The sequence below is a fragment of the Hippichthys cyanospilos genome, chromosome 3 (assembly GCF_059441005.1).
Source record: "Hippichthys cyanospilos isolate Australia breed blue-spotted pipefish chromosome 3, RoL_Hcya_1.0, whole genome shotgun sequence".
Lineage (NCBI taxonomy): Eukaryota > Metazoa > Chordata > Actinopteri > Syngnathiformes > Syngnathidae > Hippichthys > Hippichthys cyanospilos.
This window is the reverse complement of record NC_142371.1, coordinates 7,959,523-7,976,444: the sequence shown is the minus strand read 5'-3', so window position 1 is coordinate 7,976,444 and position 16,922 is coordinate 7,959,523. Positions and strand designations below refer to the sequence as shown.

General features: G+C 40.2%; 1 protein-coding gene across 1 annotated transcript; it reads right to left on the bottom strand.

Moving 5' to 3' along the window:
• Positions 1-978: 978 nt before the first annotated feature.
• On the bottom strand, positions 979-12,312 carry vegfaa (vascular endothelial growth factor Aa). The gene is made up of 7 exons (XM_088410430.1): positions 11,671-12,312; positions 10,440-10,482; positions 8,649-8,845; positions 7,545-7,621; positions 7,432-7,464; positions 4,048-4,179; positions 979-2,302 (listed from the first exon to the last, which is right to left on the bottom strand). Exons 1-7 carry the CDS (start codon positions 11,734-11,736, stop codon positions 2,281-2,283), a joined length of 570 nt encoding a protein of 189 aa, XP_088266556.1. The 5' UTR covers positions 11,737-12,312; the 3' UTR covers positions 979-2,280.
• Positions 12,313-16,922: the final 4,610 nt, after the last annotated feature.

The following is a 16,922-nucleotide window of genomic DNA, read 5'->3' as shown; positions in this document are numbered from 1 at the left end:
GCAATTACATATCACGTATGCATCCAGTTGACTTTACAACAGCTAGGTCTCATCGGACACTGTTTTCAAACGTCTTGAGGCAGCAACGACAAGGAAGCCATGTCTTTTAAAAATAAATATGTTTAATAGTTACACTAGAAACAACAAAACGAGTATTAATATTGTAAAAGAATTTACAGCACAAATAAATATATTAATGTGAAAATATACTAAAAAAAATTTGTGGCTGTACAAACTCAACACAATTTTTTTTTCATTAAATACAAAAAGAATGTTCTCATCAACTGAGGACTTGAGAGGCATTGGCTCTGACCCAGCTGATAGTCTTAGTGAACTCAGTCTCAGGACTTTAGTTTGAGGGTGGCAATATCAGGATTTACTGCTGGCTCACATGGCTGATAAAGAACAGTGTTGCAACTGGCAGAAAAGGTTAGTTGTGTAATTTATATAGTTTAGCAGCTTTTGCGTCAACGCTTTGAACGCAGCGTACGCTTTCGATCTCATCTGATGCCTGAACTTTTGTTTGTCAAATACAGCACAGTAACTTGAACTTAGAAAGTGAATTGATCTCATATGGTAACAGTTATAATGCAAAGTTTACATCTACTTGTGACTGCCTTCCCGCTTAAAGAAAATACTTGAGTGTCACTTGTGCTTGTCAGAGAGGCCAACCACCCTTAGACTAGAGCCCTCCAGACAGAAATCTTCACATGATTAGGTCCGAGCTGAGCAGCAGCAGCAGCAACTAGACTCCTTCAGTCCTGCATATGACGTGTCTGCGGGCAAGCAAGTGCAAAAGCACATGTCCATTGCCCAAGCCCCGAGTCCAAAATGAAAAGCACCTGTGCTGGTGCATCATACGCACATACTTGTGACTGGGGTTTCCATCGGTCAAATGCCCATTACGACCCCCTCAACCCACCCCCCTCCCCCGGAAACTTCACGCCCCCCCCCCCCCCCCCCCCCCCCATTCGGCTGGTGAGTAACATAGCTTTAGTTTAAAATCGGGAATGTCAAAGCTTTGTTTTCAGTCCTCCCCGCCTCACAAGCATCCAGAGTCACACATGTTCAACCTCAAGATAAATTGAAAGGAGAAGAAAAACTAAAATTACTGTAACAATTCATATAAATATTAAAATACAGAATACTGAACACATTCTATAAATTAAATGAAGTCTATTTGAAAAAGGGATATCCAGTAAGTATATGCAGACATTTGAGAATAACTCGCTCCGCTGCGGAGTCGTGACTATTTCTTTGGAACACAGACAAAGCCGTTAAACAAAAAAACAGCAATGTTAGGGGATTCTAGACTGACCTATTACCAGCTCATCTAGTCACTACCCTTTGTCATATATACCTACATTAATATCCCTTTAGCATGGTCTCAACAGAATTTGTGAATTTAACACAAAATCTAAATAAAAATACAAATAATAATCTGTGCATGTCAATAAAAATATCTTTTCCGACCCGAAAAAGTTGTGTGATGGAGGCAGAACCGGACAGGTTCAATACCGTTAAAACCCTGGCAAAACTTTGACTTTCAAACTAGCGTAGCTTGTCATAGTCCACATTCTCACTCGGCAAACCTTTTTTTGGGTATTTGCCGCCCTCACTCCACTTCTTTTTGGGTAGGAGGTCACATTATTCGTCACCACAGCACGTAACCTGTGTCAGCAGTTGTGTCATATTATGTTGTGGTATTCTCACATTGTCGCTGCTTCCTACAGTACAGACAAAATGTCTAATTGTGTCACGGAGGAGAACAAGTTCTGGAACCTGCCATAGAGTTCAAGTGCCGCAGGTGTCCCCGTCGTAATTATTCGAATCCAGTTCCCCCCGTCGGGGGCCTTTCAGGCAAGTTCGGCTTTTGTTGCATCAACGGATGATAGTGTGGTCACCGAGTTTTCCAGAAAGCCAGACGTGTTTCAGGTTCATATCCACAGCAGACCAGCATCCAGTGAAGTCTTACATAAAATAAAATATCTTTTCCCCAATTTTACCCAGGAGCTCTGTCACATTTCCCATTCACACGCCGACAGCGCATTCGTTTTAAATAGTAGCAGCAATACATACTGTCGATGTACTGTACTTTGAGTATATGCACAAATATATAATAATAGCGTTAGGTGGAAAAGAGACGGTGGCAAGATCAGAATGCAGAACGTCCTGTCTTGCATTGTCCATGAGTGTCCTTGCGGGGAATGCATCCTCAGATTTCAAAGTGCTGTGCCAAAAACAATTCCTTCATAACAGTGTAGTCTGCACCTCCTGGTCTCATCTCCTCAGTTTGTCACATCTGCCGGACAACAGACAGAAATCTGGTTAACGGTGGAGTCCAAGAGAACAGTGCATAAGCTTGCGTGGTGCATGCAAATGAACAGATTTTGAGACAAGGGCAAAGACAGAAAAAAAAAAAAAAAAAAGATGGGAGCATGAGGGGGGGTAGTAGTGTAGCTTGTGTGCGTTTCTGCCTCTTCATTTAAACCTTCATATAAAATGATCACGTTGATTTCAATTGGACAAAGATGGGTTTGCAGCTGAGGCTAGAATTGGATCAAAAGGCCGGCAACACCATGTCCTGAAGAGGACGCGGCCTATTAGAATCATGTCGCAGACGTATGTGGCTGTCTAAAACCAGATCAGTGTGGGGGGCCCAGTGTGGGGGGCCCAGAGGTCATATAAGTGAACGGGTCAGAGGAGGTCATTTAGCCTTGTTAACTTCAGGCTGCCGGTCTTTTTAGGTGAGAGGGTGCACAAGGATGAGTCTACCTAAACTCATCTACATTATATTGATTCATGGATGAAACATGAGTAGATGTAAAATAACGCAAGCACGGTGGCTGTTGTACACAAAAAGCGCGTGTTTGTGGTGAATTATATTTAGCAGTGATTAGGTTTTGCTGTCATTAACTATGCTGTAAAAAACACAACTTGTGCTTTTTGGGGCTAAAACACAAATTTAAGTTGGCGCAACTTTAACATTAACATTGTTGAGTCTTATGGCAACAAGGCTACTGACCAAAATTAAGCAAGCAAGTTTTTTTTAACGCATCTTTAACATGGAGGAGAACGTGGTCTGTAAGCTCTAATTTATTTGTTGAAAATATGTACAGTAAAGCCACTTTTCATATTTGTAAAACTTAAAAGTATTGTTAAATTTTTTTGAGCTTCCCAAATTAGAATTTTCTCAGTTTGTTTCCTTGAAATTTTGAGCTCACCCCTTTATCTTTTTAAGTGTATAAACTGAAAAAATGAATGCAGTTTGGGTTTTTTGGTTGTTTATATGACAAAGAAGTTGTTAAGCCAAAATGCAATTTCTTGAAAATAGCTCTCAAAGTCTCAGATATTTAAAACACCTTCATTATCTGTCCTAAAAATTGATTGATTGAGTGTGCATGACAATGTGACATTCAGATTAGTATTTTCTGTCTAGAAATAATGCTCTTGGTATTACTTCAGTACGAGATCATTTACTAGTGGCCGTGCACATGGCAAATATTGTTTTCATTCTCATCAATATATAACCCTTCAAACATAAAAGCTTGCAAAAGCTGGAACACTCCTGTAAAAATCCTTTTTTTAAATTTTATCTCATGCATGCATAATTATGATTAGAAATTCAAATATCCATGAATACAGATGCTAAATCTGAAGAATTATTCTAAAACAAAAACCTATTTATGTATTTATTCTTTTCAAAAATTGTGATGAATAATATCTTGTACGTGTGAAACCAAGCAGTCTCGAGCACCCAATTGGATCTAACATTGACCTTTGAATTAGGATGACATCACAATTAATGACCACAACAAATATTACTTCCGATGATTACTGAAGTCATGATAGCATTTGAGAAGACAATGTGACCTCTGCACTACAAGCTTTGGTAAGAAAGAAACTGCAACATTCAACAAATACAACACATCAAAAAGCAGGGGAGAGGCATGCTTAAGCATCGCAGTGGGTGAAGAGATAAGTAGCCAGGTTATATATATATTTTTTTTCAAAGCACGTTGTTTATCGTACGCATGGTAAACAAACCTGCAAGTTCTTTCGTTTAATTCAAGCTGCCTGGACTTGCAGTCTAATTGTGTGAATTTGCAGGAGCATTTACAGGTGAGAGGGTCCTGCACAAACAAGCGTTTTCTTCTCTCTGAACAAGGCGCACAGTGGCTGCAAGGGAAGCAAAAAGGAGAGACAAAAGAGAAAGAGAGAGTTCTAAGCTACAGAGCGAATTTTGCAGAAAGGACAGACAGACACTCATGCAAAATCCCTAATTCTTTCTTTTCTCACATCCCCACCCCAGCCCTTCACTGTCTCATTAATCAAGATTGTTGAGTGAGGAAAATGTATGCACACACAAGATTTGTGGCTCAGATTTGACATCTCAGCAGTTTGACTAATCCAGCAACTCTGGGATCCTTGTGCCCTTTGGCCCCTGTATAACAAGACCTTTGTATATTCTCCTCCAGGAGTGGCACTAGTTCATGGTCATGACTTGCATTTGAGTAAAATCACTACGGCTGCAGCCGTTGAATATTTTGACGTTCGGATAGAAATGGACAATTGTACCGCCTTAATGAGTATTTAGACAAAAACAACAACAATAGATGTAGTTTTTGCTCGGTTAAAGAACACTTATAAATACTTAGGCTTGAGCATAACTACCATGCTAGTCTTAGAACGAGTCACATAACATACAGAACATCCAATGAAAACAAAAGGATCATCCATCATAACTGACGTGCATTAGACTGCTAATTAGGCTGAACTAGACATTGAAGTCGTCTCTGTATCTGTTAAAGTGCTCGCCAAAGATGCAAGGCCACAATTGAGACAAAACAAGGAACTAACTTGATATATTGGGTTTGTTTGGTGGATGTAGTACCACTGTAAAGAGGAATGCTTTGTCTCACATCCAGGCATCGTGATCAATTCTCTATCACCTTCACAAACGTCTGTCTGAAAACAGATGCTTAATAACCCATAGCATTCGGCTTATCTGCAAAACCTCAAGGCTACAAAACCCCACCACATGTCTTACTTATATTCATGTAACGCTTGACTGTTGCCAACTATCATTGGAGACGAAAGGAGACATGACAGAAGATAAGATGCACCCAGAGAGTTGCAAACAATTATCAGGGCAGGACAAAACAGACCAGGTGACATAAGATATTAATTTTCTTTCAGCGTGGAAGTGAAATCAAAGGCAAATATGAATTTGAAAGCGATCCCCGGCAGGTCTGTGCAGCACAAAATCAATACATTCAAGAGGACACTCATCAATCAGTACTGCATCTGCGTTCTCATCTCGTTTCTTCATTAGCAGGGTGGGATATCGATCTGAACAATGGGGGTGAAACAGGACATTCACTTTGTCCCTTAGACCAAGAGTGAATGAGAGCATCCTCTTTACAGTGCGGCCACGTCAGAAAAGCTGACCGCGCTCAGAGGCAGGCTACCCTAAAGCACGGCAGGGCAAAGCTTCGGCCATTTCAGCCTCACAACAAAAGGATTTGATTTTAGTCATCAGATCTCATCGCTCCTTGGCTTCCAAGTGCTGTCAACTTTCATGATGGTGTCGTACAAATCAGCGGTCGCACGCTGCCCTTATCTACTTTAAAACCTGACCTACTTACATTTATGCCGCTGTATTAATAAGTGTGTCTGCATGGAGTTGTGAGTTTGACTGTGAGACGTGGAGTTTTATATTTAGCTTGACCTATTGCGTATTCACCATTTCTATGAACTGTACAAACCATGCAGATGAGATATCTTGCTTTTCTGCTTTGTCATCTTCAGTAAGGAAGTGAGATATGAATGACACTGCACAGGTGTTAAACCCAGGGCCTGGGGGTCAGATCAGGCCCACGTCATCATTTTATGTGGCCCGCAAAAGGAAATCAGGCATATCAACTTCCATGATGGCTGTTAGAATCTGTACTGATATTTCAAACTGTCATATGCAATAACTAATGACAATGTGATATTGCCCTTCTTTTTGTTACCGAACCCCTTATTACAGGCATTTGAAGAGTGGTTTTACAAATTATTATTCCTGATTTTTTTCATTTCAAAATAAGTTACCCGTCAGTTTGTTGTACTGTATTCTGTAAATAAAATAATATGGGGAGGCGATGATGGCAGTGACCTAAAGACGCGGTGCTTTGTGTCATCCGATTTAACAGACAGGGTCTTCACTCATCACTCTTTTCATCCTCTATTTGCACCACTAAAAATAAAAATAGGTTAAGTGCCTGACACCTGTTGCTACAATTAGCCCGGGGAGGTAGTCGAAGGGGTAGATTTGTGCAACTGGACTCATCACGCAGACAGCAGCGGGTGGTCTCCAGTCTGCACCCTGTGCCTCTGTCACTTGCCGCTGCTAGAGCAAGCCCATGGAACTAACGTTGCCATAAAAAGCGCCAAATGACAGTCTGGTGATAAGTGTTGGTCTATAATATAGACCAAGATTAAATGTGTAATTGCAAATGAGGCAAATGAGGAAAAATGAAAAATGAACGATCTTAAGAAATCCATGCAAAACGTTCGAGCTTTGATCTGCCTAAAATAACAGTGCCACAGAAAAAAAACTAGTTCAGAACAACCGATCAAGGAGATTTAGTCAAGTGCCCATCCCTAACTTTTAACACGAAACAATTCAAGTGCATACTTGGCCTGGGTTGTATCTGCTGGAATTCCTAAATTGTAGCACTAAGACTGGACACGTCACTTTTTGGTCAACCAAAATATGTCCCAAATGTGTCCGCTGACAAAACTAGACAAACAAACTACTGCAATGCTTCCAAATGTTTATTGGGTCATTTGCCATTTAAAAAATACCTCACAAACACACCACTCAACAAAAATATGAATACTAAAGTAATGCTGATCTTGTTTCAATTCACTCATAAATCTAGTGACAGCAGTGTAAAATCTGTTTAATTGAACACAAAATGTTTGAATGGCAACAGGTGGATACACAAAAATACCCCACCTGCTGCCAATAAGATTGCTAATGAGAATTATTTCATTTTACTCGCTGTCTCTAGCATGGATGATCAAAGATGCATACGTAACTAGTAAATAAATACTTTTGGTAAATTTTAAACCTCCAGAAAAATTAAGAGACATTTCCATCACAGCACACTGGTGGTCTGATGGCATTCTGGTCTTGAACCTAGTAAGTGGGCATTTAATGTCTATTACAATTAAACATTTGGTTTAAATGGGAATAGTTCCCATTATTTTGCTGTATTATGGCAACACTAGACAAGCGCCATTAATTTGTATTTTGCCAACTATATGACACATGGGGAAAAATTTGTAAGAAAGTCTATGAAAAAAATCCCACCCAAACTCAAATAAACACTTTCAGAATAGAGAAAAACAAAGCAAGAAGAACCAATATATTGTACTTACTATTCTTTCTTTGCTTGAACTTCAGGCTTTAGTCTGAAAAATATGAACAATTGTGATTGAGATCTTTGCTCTCATGGTGTATGGCAATAAAATGAATATGTAGGCTCTCTCACCTGCAGTCACACTTTTGATGCTCTGTGAAGCTCAACTGAATTTTATGTTGCGTGACCATTGATCTGACACGCATTACCTAGAAGGAACACAGGACATTGAAAAAAAAATGCTCTGGTTCATTATATCATCTGGACCAGACTCACAAGTTTGCTGCTTATTTGGGACAATTTTGTAAACTCAAAGCCCTCGCCACTCCCTAATCGAAAGACTTGAAGACGTGAACATTTGTGCAATTGTGTTTTCCTCTGCTTCTTCAAGCAACACACATGCCAAAGTGCAAGCGTGTTTAGTGACCAGAAGAGGTTTCGACCACATGGACATGGTTGTAAACATCACGGTGAAATAAATAGCATGTTTGAAATGCCATAGATGTCTTGCTGCTTCACTTTCTCTTCCCTGAAAAGATGTAGTTTTGAAAAAATATGCAGATGGCTGTACAATTTTTTTTTCATATAAAATTAGCTAAAACTATCCATCAAAGCTGTTGTATCTAAAATTAATTCTACATTCACATGGTGCTCAACGTGTGGTGCGTGGGCCCTTCAGGGTTCCATTAGGATTCAAAGTTTATAGGAAAACTGAGTTATTGTAGAGCATTTTATTATCTATTTCCAGGGCTAAATGACTAGCCTTGACATGTGTCTTTCCTCCTCACTGATGAGTAGCACTGGGTTTAACTGTTATTCGAATATCATCGTATTGCATTTGACCGCATGTGGATAACAAACAGTCAGACCTGGAATGACACAGGTGCAGGGGGATGGAAAAAAATAAAAAATAAAAACAAGCCCTGAAATTTGGGGTTTGAACAGCCTGCATGCTTGCTATATGCCATAGCTCTGCCACTGATGTTGTTTGTTTCAATTTTTTGTCTATAATTAGGGGTGGACAAATTTTGGGACTTCAGGGCCACAGAGGCTTCTAAAATTTGACAAAAGGGCAGTCGGAGCTAGAAAACCAGTACTTTAATTTCAGTAGAAAATCAAAGAGGCACACCGGTGTTATTCATGTCCTGTGTATAAAATTATTGTTGTTTAAACAACTGATTTCCATCTGTGTCATCCACCAAACAGACAGTTTAGGGGTGTCCCCCCTCAACTCACTTGCAGCGTAACGTTGCGGGTTTCAGACGGCACACACTCCATCGCTTCATCATTGCAGCAGCCTCCGCACCGAGTGAGGACTACACAGGAAGGTATGTATGTATGTTCTGTGTCCTCCGGATACTCCTGGGAGATGTCCACAAGCATTTCTCTGGGCTGGCATCGACTCTTCATGATGACATCTGTGAGTTGGATAACTGAAAAAAGGAGAAATCGATTTTCAATACCATGGCTGATGACATTTTACATCTGTTAATTAACTTTATATATTAATCTATAGTTTATGTTTTATTTTGTGTTACAGTTGAGGTTGTCATTTAAATGATGATGATCTATGAATAAAGTCGAGCTGATGGCGTCAGTCTGAGCACTTAAGGTCACAATGTGAAGACAGTACCATACATGAAGCCGATACGCGAAGAAGGGAGAGTGTGTCAGATATAAACAAAGGATGCCACATTTCCCCTTTGTTAACTTCAAAATAAATTTAGTAGGAAGTACTACAGGACTACATAATTTACAGCCATCTATTATAATTGTTGTCATCTGTGTCCTTAAAAGTATCTCCACACGGCTAATTTGGAGTGCATGGGTCAAGCTAGTCATGTGGTATCGTTGTGTAGTATCAGAGCATTCTATAAGTACAGCGTACTGAACTGTATTGGCACTGACTGGACTGGGTATCGGTGCAACCCTAGTTGAGTTAAATGTTAAGTCAATATTAGGAAGATTGACTCAGTCTAGCTCTCTGTTTTTCCACTCCCTGTGCAGCTGAGAATAATCCACCCAGCAGTGCATCAGACGAAGCCCTCAATGACCCTCTGCAAACTGGTGGCCCCTGGTTAAGCAGAGTAGACTCACCTCCAGCACTGTGGCGCCAGGGGTCATCTCTGACATTTGACCCTATAAGCCTAGTGTGACTTAATGAATGGCAATAAGCTAATCATTTTTTATTTTATGTTCATGACACTTACATGATCCCATAAGATCCTAACTGAAGAATGCACTAAAACTGGCTGACTATGCCATTGGATCTAACACAACCTTTGAATTACTTCAAAAGGCCGATCGCAATGACCCGGTAATGATGACTCCAATCAGCTCAATGCATGTTCCCCAGCACCAAAGCCATACTGCTAAAAACCAGCGGTTGTTCTCGTCAATCTGACAGGTGGTCTGATAGTGTTTGAAGAGGACCAGGAAGTCAGCCACCTGCGTGCTCTTGAACTTCACAAACTGACACTATCACACGACCCTGTGCTCGGAGATGATGTCTGCTGCAGCCAATCGCGGTCTACACCCCTCACCACTGAAAGGGTCCAACCTTGGCCTAAGCACAACAGTGTCACTGTCAAACAAACAAGCATACGACACTGAACCAAGGCTGACTGCAGATGTATTGACTGGGCGGCTGCTGCAACACACTCGCTCGAACGAAGCCATACAAACTTCCTCCTAATCGCAATTATTTTAAAAATACCGGCAGTGTAACCAGCATCTCTTTTATTGGGACTCCAAAGTCCCAAGTCAGCCCTTTAGTCAAGCTGGGGACATTTACTGTCTTCTCAGACAAAAAAAGAGGAACTACTGTATCCACAATTAAAAGACAGCATTACACACACACACACACACACACTCACATATGTATAATATATAGGAAACATATATTCAATATACTGTGTGTGGCGGATACACATTTACGTGCAGCCGCTAGGTGGCCCTATATTCATCTTCTAGCCTTATCGCAGATGAAAGAACTGACTCGTTTTTAAGAAGAAACGGAACACTCACCTTCATTCTTACTCTTATCCGCCCCCTTGTTAATACTGGCAGTCTGCAAGAGATGCACAAGAGTACCTGCGTGTCATTTTCGTTAAATCAGTACATAGTTTCATAATCGGCATCGATTCCGTATTAATAAATGCAGCGCATAATAACAGTCGCATTCAAATGTCACGTTGTCAAACAATAAAAGTTTTTTTTTTTCTTGTAGACATTATTCTCTATTATGTTTGTGTTTGCTTGCAGAGTTCCTGCATGCCTTTCATGATGGTGACAAAAAGTGACGTGACGATATGCTGCATCATGCGTTTACCTCATGTGGCTGCTGCAATTGGCCGAAGGTATTGCGTGAGAAATTCTGTGTGAGAAACGTGGTGCGAAGAAGGTGGGCATCCTGCGGGGAAGCCGTCTACGAGGAACCGAACCTTTAGTTGTCACCGTGAGGGGAAAAATAGATCGGGACTGAATGAACTATTGGGCCGAATAGCTAAGAGAACCGATCACATCATGTAGGTCCACTGCCATTTGTTATAAGGCAGATGATTTGCATTTCTTCGTTGATCGGGTTCTTTTTTTTTTTTAATTAGATGCGAATTACGCTAATGTGTCGTGATGCGGTTGTATGAATGTTTCGTTTCCAGCATAGGCCGCCTTTGACACCTGACTTGAGGGGTGGGGTGGCTAAGGGGGTGGGGGTCTTGTTGCCCTCCCTCTTTGTATGGTCTCCCTAGCCTGCGTGAGCTGGTCGGCAGTGCTCCGGTTTCCAACCAGAACTAAATAAACATATGCAAGGTGAATTTCCAGTCGATTCCTTGAACAAGATGGCGATCTGCTGCACTTGGGATTACTTTAATAATTTCTGCTGTACAATCGCACACGCGTTAATACAATGAACCTTTTTTACTCCCTCGAGTGTGTAAAACGTAAAGTGACATGCTGTAGCAAGCCTTGCATAATGAAGTAGCCTACGCATTTCGCCGGTGACGGGGCACACAAGCCATCCTGGTGACGTTATATGTAAGCTAAATGTCAGTTTCCATTGAGCAACCGAAGTTACAAATGTAATCACGTTTTTCATTGGCGAACTGGAAACACCCACACATAACAATTTCAAATAAATATGTTTAACTTCCTTGAGACTTCTCGCAACATATGTCAGTTAGGTTGAGACGTTGCCAGTAGGTAATAAAGTGATTATTAGTCAATTAAGGTTAGAGGAACTGATTTGTGTGAAACTCACCTTTACAGTGGATAGGTGAAGAACCGCTGCCAAGAGAATTTGTACCAAACTAAAAACAAAGTTCATGATTGTAACTCCACAACAGTCTAAAAAAAATCCCACTTCTCTGTTAAATGATAATACAGTTTTTTTTTTAAATTAGTAAACAGTCCAAAGACGAACAATGAATATTTGGAAAAACCGCGTAACTCTTTGCTATAGTGAAAGCGAATCCATATCTTCCGGGCGCATGTGGCACACTGCCGTCTCCTTGCTGCAACACTCCGCAGGAAATGTTACCATCCAACAGGCATTGCTCATCCACAGACAAAGACGCTGTGATGGGGTCTGAAATCCAAACTGAAACAGATCGATCCTCCACAACAAGGGAAGCGGCTCAAGCTCAGCAACTTTACGCGCCGGTTGTCATACGCTCCCGCAGCAGCATGAAGGAGCGTGGCAGAAGGGCTGCTGCCAGAGTGGCTATAAAGTGATCCAATTCTCTCCTTTCTTCTCGCCTTTTGTCGTTTTTGATTTCGGCACGGGCCCGGTCTTCTCCTGTTGTCTGGGCTTGTTTCTATAGTGAACGTAGACTGCGGCTTGTCACCGGTTCAGCTCAGCTGTACCAGCCTGTCTTGCGCCCTCTCTGCTCTTGGTGCTAGGAGCCGGGTTTCGGTCCTTATTATTAAAGGTGAAGGAGCATCAAGAGAACAGAAGGCTCGCTCAGAAGGAGGAGGGGCAACGGAGAACAGCCAATAGTAGCGAGGCGGCTTGATCCAAAGCCTGGCCTCATTGTCATTGATGAAACCAATCATTATTCCATAAGGTTTGCCCAAGTGGAGACAGTGTATGCCAAAATGACCAATATCCGAGCCAAACGTGTTGGGAAAAAAAAAAAATCAATTAAAAAAATATGTTGAGGCCTAACTTAGCTAGACAGAGCATTATAATACTACTGCACTATACATTTGATATGAATGAGAAGGAGCATTGAGATTTTTGGGCATTACCATTGGATAAAATGGTAACAAAATTTTGGGCCATTTTGCTGGTGACTTTGGACTAAAGGTATACCTTCAAAAATGTTCAATGAACTGTCAAAATGTTCATTTTTGCAAGAAAATTCTTTTTTTTTCTTTTACAATAACCAAATCATTCAGATTTAAGATCATTTCATGTTTTTAATTCATCTGTCCTCATGCAAGCATGTGAGAGAAACATCATTTTATGGTAAAGCCCCTATCCCACTGAAGGGGCGAATGTTGCCGAATGACGGCGAGTGTAGCGGCTTTTTTTTTATCTCAACTGTTGTTTTCCTCTTTATCCGACAGCAACATGAGTTAAACCTTTCAAATTAAAATAATAAAACTTTAAAATCCTAATTTTTATAGCATTGTCTTTCGCCTTCTTCAGAGTTGTTTGATCTTGTCTCATCTTGTCGCCGATGCCGGGCAGCTGCCAGATGTTCGCCCGTACTGCTCTTATCACTTCCTTGTAACAAAAGCAGTACCGGCGAACATCTGGCAACATGCTCATCTCACGACCTCCTGCAACTATCTGATGACCACCAATTGAACGCAGGCAGCTTAGAACGAACAGTGATGAGAGCAAAATAACTGTTACTCTTGCTAACACAATCTCACCGACCTTATCAATGTCTTTTAGCTTCAATTTGGTATTGAGATAGAGGACAAGAGATTTTGCATCAAGTTGGCCAAGTAAACAGCAATGTTTATTTTATTAGTTACAGCGTTTTACTGTAAAAAATGCCAAAGTGGTGAAAACGTATGTTTAGGACCACACAAACGGACAGTCAATATCAGTGGTAAATAATTCAACCACGGGTAGAACTGCTTAATAGGTAGGAGGAACAGCTCTTGGCAAGCGCAGCCTCTTGACACCGTTTTGCATTTTAATGTTACTAAAACGCCTGTTTTGGCCTCGTTATTCACTCTGCTGAGGTAGTTTCTAAAGCACCGCGACCCTTGTAATTATAAGCGGTCAAGATGATGGCTATTTCGTGGCCTACCGGCATTGAACTACCTCATGAAGGGGGTGAGGCAGCCACAGAGATGTGGCTTCAGTAAACAAGAAATTTCACTTTCTGGCCAGAATTGGTACCATAGAACTCATATTTAATAAGATAAATCACCAACAATTTATATGCTTATAGCCCGCTGCAGACATTTTAAAATATCATATATGTCATATTTAAAGACTAAAGTTCTTTTACAGAACCTATAGAACTCTCAACACACATTGCTGAACTTTTCTGCAATTTAGTTAATTTAACTAAGTTTGATTTACATTTTTGAAATAGAGCTCCTAATATTTGTCTGCCTTGTTTCCATTTAAAATAGTGTGACTGTTTTGTCACAGAGATGGTTCAGTGCACAACTAAAACTACTCCACATCGTTTCCATGGTTCCTGGCCCACTTGTCTTACAGTTTCATACGTGTGCATCAGCTGTCCTTGAAAGTTGAATGAACTTTCAAGATCAGTATAACAAAAACTTCTCCTAAGCAGATCCAAACCCTGTTTTTCTTCCCCAAGAGAAATCATCAGTTGATGTGGATGCTTTTGCGTCATGACTGTATGTAAGAATGGGCATAACCTTTGGGAAAGGTCTGCTCTCACCCTGCACAATCACCCCCCAATACAACTGTGTGAATTATTTTTGCATTGGGAAATTGAATGATAGCTTTGATGGAAGACAAAAAAGAGTTTTCAAAAATGTAGCTACAAATATGTATTGTATATACAGATATCTTTGATAGGTTGTTGGACGATCCAAGGTTTATCTCACCTATAGTCCAAACTCAGCTGGGATAGGCTTCAGCTCATTCACAACCCTCACTAGGAAAAGCAGTAAAGAAATGGGATTCCATGAACCCAATCTATGATACTCTTGTACTTACTGTATAAATAACAGGCAAATGGACCCACGACACGCTGGAGGGACTATGTCCCTCGGCTGGCCTGGGAGCGCCTGGGGGTCCTTCCGGAGGAGCTAGATGAAGTCTCCTGGGAGAGGGAAGTCTGGGCTTCCTTGCTCAAGCTGCTGCCCCCGCGACCTGATCCCGGAACAGAGTGGTAGAAGATGGATGGATGGATGGATGGATGGACACAGGTAGAGTAATTTTCTTATTACATTGAACAGAAATTCAAAGAGCTTTAAAGAAAAAAAATCCAAACTTGCCATTTGGAAGGCAAGTCCAAAACTCAAACACATGAATGGCTCAAACACAACTAAACAAACCTAATAATTGTGCTAAGAATTTTAACTAGAGTTTACGGAATTAAGGTTTTTGAAGAGGATCACAATCACTGATCTACATGTTCATCTGATCAATATGTCTACTTAAAATAAATCCCTTATTTGGTGGATGAACTCCTTCTCCACATAATTCTTTATATAATATTTATAAAATACAGCATTTTTGCCAAGGTTTATCAATATTTCCTGTGCCCAGGAAAGACATTTGCAGATTAAAACATAAATGACCTCTAGTAGTTATTGATAATCAGGTCTTGCATAAAGTCAAAGTTTAATCAGGTAAAACAAAACCATCTTCTGGCAGAACTAAAAGATTCAACAACATACTGAAATGAAATGACTATACTGTACTGTAATTTAATTAGTTTCCAGTCCCAAGTAAATACCGCAAAGGAACCAATGCTAGAGTAAATATTTCTCATCGAGAAAATGAGCAGTCACACTACTGCGAATAAGGCATAATATTGCTCCTCAAAACATTCATAAAGCATATAATTTGTGTAAATGATGAATGACCTCATTGATCACTCGGCAACTTATGACATTTCAGCTGATCGCAATCTTCCATTTTTGTCCGATCACAATCAAGTTGATCAGATCATGATCAGATGATGTTAATTTTGATGATAAGTATAAAATACTGTACATATTCTTCCTTATTACCTCAAATCAGAGATCTTAGATCACTATTGCCCTCAAAGGCTGAGGTCAGTCTTTGATGAGTAAAGCATGAAGCAGACAAATATTCCACACGTATCCTATGTCACAAGGACCAGTCACTATTAACTAATTTTCCAGACAACATGAGTAATAAAATTGTGAATTACACAATTATGTCATCGCTTCTGACCCCATCTGTCCTTCTTAGGGTTGCCATAAGACAAGAGAAAAATGATGAGGATAGAGAGCCCAATAGGAGAGGGGGCCGGGAAAAGTGTATTTTAAATTTATGAGAAATCAAGCAAGTGGAAACTTAAGTTATTGTCCACTGAAAACTATACAACGCAATGTGTGCTTTGATGAATAGTGACATAGATGCAGCAATTACTGATAGTACTTTGGAGCTGTCATTTCACTTAACAAAATAGTGCTCACTTTCAAATGTACATTCTGTTCTTATTTTCCATCATTTAATCATTAATCATGATGTATCGTTGTTGATGCCTTTTTTTCAGGTCCCTTGCCTGCCAGAGGTAACGATGAAAGGTTTAGGAGTCTATTCTCGCTGAAGTGATGGCTGGCTAGCTCCGTAGCAAGCGTGGACTGCAGTTTGTAGATAACTGGCCCTCCTTTTGTGACGGACCTGACATGTAGAGTTTGAGCAGCCCTCACCCAAGGCTCCTTCTGGAAACATCACTTACTATTTGAGCCTTCCATGACAAGTCACTTTAGAGTAGGGTATGAAACACAGGTAGGTATACATGAACTGCTATGCCTGTAAGGACAGGCCTAACTAGTGCTATGCTGAACTGTAACAGAACACTCATTTTTCTATTTACTTTTTTAAATGTTGCATGTACAATTTACATACTGATTCACTATCCACTATTGTGTTGCAGACGGCTACACTCAGTCCATTTTAATGAAAATTGATCACTTGAATATTAGATCACGCCCTTACCATTTCAGAGACCATAATGTTAAAATGACTGATCTTGTGAGACCTGATTAAAACCAAATGTATTTTTAACACTAAAAGGCATCGCCTCCAAACTTTGAAAGTGCATATGTTATGAGTCTGCTGTAGGCTTTGTGCTCATTTCTTAATCCACTCACACTTAGTTCTGGCTCTACCTACAGTTTTAAACAAACAAACAAACAAACAAACAAACAAAAAGCAGTTCTTGTTTTATGACTCAAAACTGCTTGTCAATTGAATCTTCAAAATGGATGTGCAAGAGATTAATAATAATAATAATGATGATGATGATGATAACAATAATAACAATAACGATAACAATCATGATAATATTAATAATAACAACGATAATAATG

Excerpts from the sequence above, each read along its gene's own strand:
- vegfaa (XM_088410430.1), bottom strand. The coding sequence starts at position 11,736 with ATGAACTTTGTTTTTAGTTTGGTACAAATTCTCTTGGCAGCGGTTCTT. Across the intron at positions 7,622-8,648 it reads CCCGCAACGTTACGCTGCAA|GTAATGCGTGTCAGATCAAT; the intron begins GTGAGTTGAGGG and ends TGTTCCTTCTAG. Across the intron at positions 7,465-7,544 it reads CATCAAAAGTGTGACTGCAG|ACTAAAGCCTGAAGTTCAAG; the intron begins GTGAGAGAGCCT and ends CATATTTTTCAG.